The sequence below is a fragment of the Micromesistius poutassou genome (assembly GCF_964030765.1).
Source record: "Micromesistius poutassou genome assembly, chromosome: 6".
In the NCBI taxonomy this organism is placed as follows: domain Eukaryota; kingdom Metazoa; phylum Chordata; class Actinopteri; order Gadiformes; family Gadidae; genus Micromesistius; species Micromesistius poutassou.
In genome coordinates, this window is record NC_140276.1 from 10,933,811 (window position 1) to 10,940,905 (window position 7,095).

Genomic DNA, 7,095 nt, shown 5'->3' on the forward strand with positions numbered 1-7,095 from the left:
CACACATACCTGTTCTTCTTCACTGGAACACCAAGCGCCAGACTATCTATATATCTAAATATATCTCTCTTTGTATACACAGCCCTATCATGGGAGAACGGTGGTCAGAGCACCATGGACACCATGGTCTCGTGAAGGACGATACAGCTCTCCATAATGTTTGGGCTTTAAATAAAACATCTTAACTGTTCAGTTTAGTTATTTTTCACTGGCATTCCTTTATCCGTGCAAACTCTATTGCACAGTGTCCCTCTTCTCTAGATATAAAATATGATTGTATATCCTACAACCTGGATAACTTTATTCAATTCTAAATGTGGAGAAGGACAAGCCAATCTCCACTTGTCTTCTCTTGGAATTTATCTCAAGGTTTAGGTGACGCACAAGTGACAGCCAAGAAGGCTCTTTCAGAGCTCACTGAACATCATTTCCCTGCAGAATATCGAGGGGTGGACCTTTGGCTTGCGGCTATTGATAGTTACTGTCAGAGTTTAAGCTTAGGGGCATCCCACCCATCTTCCATTAGCTTGCTTACTCTGTGCTGTCAGCTCAAGGTCTTTAGAGATTTCTGGCGCTCTGATGTGGGGGGTTATGGCAAGCTACCTGGGCTCCGTGCTTACCACCAGGTGGTTCCTTTTACAAGTATTGGCCCAGATCATCTCAGGAGGAAACAAAATCAAATGCAAAAAAAGTTATAATGGGATGTGCTTGTGGATTATCAGCTTTATGTACAATCTTTGCTGTGGCTCCTAAGGCATTTCACTAGTTCCTGTTACATCGTTTCAATTCAGAAGCCTAGCAGCTTTCTACAATCATCCCTTACAAAAAGGAGGGCAGTACTTGTAAGGATTAGGCTGACGTCACCCATGTGTGTCTGAATCACGAAGAACAGGGTGAGACTTGAATTCAGTATGTTTCGTCCCAACTATGCTTAATCATCCTAGGTGTGTAGGTTCGGCTTAGATTAAGTGAGGTACTACTAAACTCTCCAGCAGCTGTGTAAACCAGGCCCTTTTGTTGAACCAATACTATTCACAATTGACATAAATAATGTCAACTTGGCCTTTAATAAATCAATCAGCATGGTTTCATGTCAGAATTTGTGTGGGGTCTTAGCTTGTGCCTGCAGGCAAGCACAACTTTGTACATAGAACAATTTTTGATGATTTGTTTGAGTTTGATTTATGTTTGGATCAGCAGGGGTCCTGCTCCCATAATCTAACCAATTAAAAGTCTGTAAAACAAATCTCCCCTGGTAGAAACACCTGGCAGAGGATTATAACCAAAAACCCAGATTAGATGGTGTTTCGATTTTCTAACAGAGGATTAATTATTTGGTAAAGGGTTGGGTTGCCACCTTTTTGAAAAAAACAGAGTTCCTGAAACAATGTGCTGCTTTCTGCGCTTTTAGTTCAGTTTGGTCGAGACAAGTTGAGGCAGGAGATAAATGCCTCCCTCTAGGCTTTCCCTCTTTGCTGTTGTGTCATTGTGTGTTTTGTGTTCTTGTTGTATTCTTCACTGAGAAAAGGGACCAAGGGGAAATAAATGGGGGCCTTCATAGATATAAAGGCCTAGGCTCAGATCTCTTTTAATGTGGTGCACAGTAAGCCAACAGGTGTTAAATCCTTCAACATTCATATGTTGGGAAATTATAACTATACAAAACCGTAGCGGTAGAGTGGCTTTGTGTCCAAAGACCACTATCCATCCTTTCCTTCTCATTTATGCTTATTTACCATGTATCCCTCTCTCTCAACAGGGTGTGGAGGCCACATGGAAAAGCTGAATATGGCTTTTCCAAACAATGTCTTCCTGTTGGCCACCACCATCCTCCTCCTCAATACAGGCGTCTGTGATGGGAGCAAAGCGAAGGGGAAAGACAGCTCACCCTTCCGGTTCACGCATCACCTCTACAACACCACCATCAAGGAGAACTCTGCCCCTCGCACTTACGTAGAGACGCCGGTCAAGATGGGCATCCAACTTGCCGATTCTTCCTGGGACATCAAGTACAGTCTAGTCACCGGGGACGACGATGGGCTATTTCAAGTTGAGGCAGTAAAGATAGGGGATATCTGTTTCCTGCGGATACAAACACGCAGAAGTAACTCTGCGCTTCTGAACAGAGAGGTGCGGGACAGTTACGTCCTCACTGTGGAAGCCACCGAGAGCACTCATGACTTCAAGGCCAAGACCAAGGTGTCAGTCCTAGTGCTTGACACAAACGACCTGAAGCCCCTTTTTCTTCCGGCATCTTACAATGTCGCTATCAGAGAAGACATCCCCCTGAGGACGAGCGTGGCCAGGGTCAGTGCCACTGACGCCGATATCGGAAGTAACGCCCAATTCTATTATTCCTTCACCAGCAGAGCCCATCCGTTCTCCGTGGATCCTTTCACGGGGATTGTCAGCCTTGCAAAGAAGCTTAACTATTCCCGTTCGGATCATTACCAACTCACCATCCTAGCCGAGGACAGGACGAAGAAGATCTCGGGTGTTCAGAAGTTTGGCAATGTTGCTCGGGTATCAGTGAAGGTTCAGAAGGCCAACACTGCCTCTCCTGTAATCCCCCCTGTTGGAAAGCCAGTGGTTTTGGCCGATGGGAAAATATCTGTCAGTGTCCTTGTGGAGGCAGGCATAAAGCCAGTGGAATCCTTAAGTATTGTTGGAGGGGACCCTCACAAGTGTTTTGAAATTGTCCCCGCGGGTGTCGAAGCTGGGAGATTTCAGTTGATCTCAACCAAGAGGATTATGTGGCATCAGTTTCCGTTTGGACTGAACCTGTCCCTCCAAGCTAAAGACAGTGGCTCTCCCCCATTACTGTCATCTATTACCGTGATCCACATTCCTCCAGATAACTCCACCCGCCTTGCTTTCCTTGAAGACACTTACATTATTACTCTTAGTGAGTTTTCACCCCTAAACACTCATGTGGTCATGGTTTCTGTAAACCCAGGCTCCTTTAATGTCACATTTAACATCAAGAACAACCCAGACAGCAAGAGTTTCAAAATAAACCCCAAAACAGGGATTATTCTCACAACCAAGAAATTTGACTATGAGAAAAAGATCCGGTATGAGTTTGATGTAATGGCTAACCAAGGGCAAGCAGAAACTCACGTAGTGGTGGAGATAACTGATGAAAACGACAACAGCCCAACGTTTTCCCAGGTTGCCTACCAGGCCTCTGTAGCGGAGAACCGCCCCATCGGCAGCAGTGTCATACAGGTTGTCGCTGAAGACCAAGACAAAGGTAAAAACGGCGTTGTAACCTACGCTATTGCCAACACTGACACCTTGCCGTTCACCATCGACCCCTTCACAGGCCTGATCTCAACGTCTGAACACCTGGACTACGAGCGGATGAGGCGTGTGTTCCACCTCAGGGTGTGGGCCCTCGACAGCGGGAGTCCATTCAGCCACGTCAGCGAGTGTGCAGTGACCATCACCATGAGCAACACCAACGACAACTTACCGCTGTTAGAGAGGGTCGGCTGCAACGCCTCTGTGCCGCTAGATTTACCCGTTGGAAACCCCATCGTTGAGCTGTCTGCCATTGATCTGGACGAGCTCAATCAGCTCAGCTACGTTATTGAGTCCGGGAATGAGCTTCAACTGTTTTCTATCAACTCTGTGACTGGACTCATCACACTGAACCAGCCTATTAACCCTGTTTTAGTGGGTCATTCTTTATCTCTGAGAGTCAGAGCCACAGACGGGAAACACCACTCAGAACCTTCTGTGGTCAGCATCACTCTCACTGAGGAAGGGACCGATGTTACAATTCACTGTCAAGAGACAGGCATCTCCAGACAGCTGAAAGATCAACTGATAGAGTCTATCAAGCCAAGTTTAATTGAGCAGGACGAGGAGTCTTTCTCCGATGTTCACATCATTAACAAACACTCGCCCAGGTTTGAATCGAGCATGCCTTCCTCCATCGACCTGTCAGAGGACTTCCCCCTCAATTCCACAATTGTTAAATTTATGGCCACGGACAATGACACCGGTTTCAATAGCAAGCTTGTGTATGCTATATCCAGTGGGAACGAGGACGGTTGTTTTTCTATAAGCACCTTCTCTGGGGAACTCCAGTTAGTATGCCCCTTGGACAGAGAGAGTAGAGAGTTTTTCATCCTGAACATAACCGTTTATGATTTGGGGATACCTCAAACATCCTCGTGGAAATTCATGGCGGTGAACGTGCTGGACATCAATGACAACGCTCCCATCTTTGATCAGCCGAGATACGTCTTGCGCATCCCAGAGAACACAGAAGTGGATGTTAGTGTATTTAAAGCACATGCTGTAGATTTAGACTCAGAGGCCCGTGGTACTATCCAGTATTCCCTCTGTTCATCTTCTGAGGTATTTAAAGTCGATGGGCTTACCGGAGAGGTCAGAGTGGTGGCAAATCTGGATAGAGAGTCAACACCTAGATATGATCTCCAGATCGAAGCAAGAGATCAGGCCGACATTGGCCAACAGCTGTATTCCACCATGGATCTGGTTGTGGTGTTGCAGGACGTCAACGACAACCCACCAAAGTTTGTCCCCAGAACCTACAAAATAAAAGTCCCCGAAGATGTCCCTGTGGGCACTGTGTTGGTTTGGGTGGACAGTGTTGACCTCGACCAGGGAAGTGGAGGCCTCATCACCTACAACCTCAAGAACACAGAGAGCGGGATCTTTAACCTGGACGCCTCTACTGGGTCCCTGACGCTGGAGAAGGAGCTGGACTTCGAGAGAAGGCCTTCTTACAACCTTACTGTCCGTGCCGTGGACCATGGTCTCCCCCGTTCCCTCTCCTCTTCATGCTTTGTGGAGATTCAGGTTCTAGACGTTAACGAGAACATCCACCGGCCCACGTTTTCCGAGTTTGTGTACAAGGCTGCCGTGATGGAGAACGCCACGGTAGGGACTTCTGTCCTGACGCTCATCGCATCAGACAAGGACCTGGGTCAGGATGGAACCCTACGATACCATATCCAGGATGGATCCGGCATGGGAGTCTTCACCATCGATGAGGAAACAGGTAAGAAATATGATGTATAATTATTTATATAATGGCAGGATAGCATTGTAGTTGGGGTGCTAAAAGGTACTGGGTTCAATCTTTTGTCCACAGTGTCCGCAGCCTGCAGTGATTCCAAACACCTACCTGCTTTTTAATGTGCTGTATCAGAAAGAAATGAAAATCACTTTGGGTAAAAGATAAATAACTTATATATATATATATATATATATATATATATATATATATACACTGTATAAACATATATAACTATAATATAACTATATATAACTGATTTTTATCCTCATTATAATTTAATCATTCAGCCATTCACTGCCAATACTACCATAGTAGTTAACACTCAATGCTTGCAAAGCGGCGCAATGCAGCTTTGATTTTTATTCAACAACCATGTAAGTGCATCTGCCAGCCAACCGAACAATGCGCCCCTGATGTAGTACTTGACATGCACAATTAGTCATAATGAAGCCCCTCATACTTATGATGGCGATAAGAAGACATTCCTTCAGGCAGGTTGGTGCAATTTGATCTGCCCTTCAGTGTGGGGGAGAGGGTTGTTGGGGAGATGTTGCTCAAGATGTTCTCCATACATCCTGGTGAACGTCCTCTGACCCCTGGCAACCAGCACATTCCATTAGTGATGCGATCGTGGAGCAGATCAAATCAGGACAAATAGACGCCTCTGTCATAACGGACTTTCATTCCAGCTCTGGTACTAAGTGCATTCTTCAAACTCATATAAATCACATGGGAGATGCATGTGAATACATCTATCCACGTATCTTTAATACTAGCTCAGGAGGTATTATATTATAAATATTACACAGCCCTGCATCTTAGTTTGACCAATGTGACGCACAGATTGAAGACTGCTTACCAGATTTGTATTGTATGATTGTAGGAAGTCACAAACAGAAATATTGTGATAATGAACTTATGATCACAATCTTATTGTTCAAAATAGCAATGACTAGAACAAGACTAGAACATTTAAATGGGCTCAACATTTCCACAGAGGTATTACTATTTTAGTGTAACATCACATAAGAATATGTGAACAGAACCTATGCATCTTCAGGTTTTAAAACATACATTTTTAGCTGAGGATACATTTCTTGAGACCTCTTGACCCCTCCCCCCTTGGCCTTTGACCCTCATTTGGGTTTATGGATGTTTTAATGCTGTTAGGATAGTACTCACCGGAAACTATCTCTGAAGTTACCCACCCCACCAATGGTATTCACATAAATCATCGAGGGTCTCCCTGGGTCAAGTCTCTATAAACATCACTTTGGTCTCTCCTCATGTCGTGTTTCCCAGGTTGCTTCACCCAGAGTATCACCCATATAAATATTTTGCATTTAACTCTAGTCAGTTATCACATTTACAAGTGGGGCTGAGCACAATCAAAGCATACAATCAGAAATAGAGTAGCTACAAACGGCTCCAAGTGTTGGACGACTGAAGTGACTTTTAAACATAAAAAATGAGTGCAATGTCTCAAATCCTAATTTGTTCAACTCCCTTCAAGTTTTGAGTTTAAAGTTGATTTACTACATGCACATTAGAAAACAAATTAATTAATTAAGTCATTAATGGTGGTGAAATGCTTGAATTCCAGGTATCATCAACCGTGAAAACAAGTAACAAATAACAACAAAAGGAAGACAGAAATGAATTATATAAAATATGAAATTGTGCAATTGCTGGTATTATATCCAATAAATGTTTCTGCACACAAACAGCCTTCGTAACCACATCTAATTTGCAGAAATGGTCTAATATCCCTGCCTGTGTGTGCATCAGGTGTGATCCGAACGACGGTAGCGCTGGATCGCGAGGCCGTCCCCAACTACTGGCTTTCGGCCTATGTGACAGACCTGGGCACGGAGCCACTGGCGTCGTGGACCCACGTCTTCCTGGAGGTCCTGGACGTCAACGACAACCCCCCGGAGCTGTCCCAGCCGGTCTATTCTGCCAGCATCCCGGAGAACGCTGCCAAGGCCAGGCAAGTCCTGCAGGTCCACGCCACGGACGCAGACTCCTTGTCCGAGGGGAAG

At 45.1% G+C, this 7,095-nt stretch overlaps 1 protein-coding gene across 1 annotated transcript in view; it reads left to right on the top strand.

Moving 5' to 3' along the window:
* Positions 1 to 1,788: 1,788 nt before the first annotated feature.
* Positions 1,789 to 7,095, top strand: part of fat2 (FAT atypical cadherin 2) — a gene marked incomplete at both ends in the record, with an annotated part of 50,193 nt that continues 44,886 nt past the window's right edge. The window contains 2 exons of the mRNA XM_084468982.1: positions 1,789 to 5,035; positions 6,842 to 7,095. The exon at positions 6,842 to 7,095 is cut by the window's right edge and continues 58 nt beyond it. Of these exons, the coding sequence (XP_084325108.1) occupies positions 1,789 to 5,035; positions 6,842 to 7,095 (3,501 nt within the window). The remainder of the gene's footprint in view (positions 5,036 to 6,841) is intronic.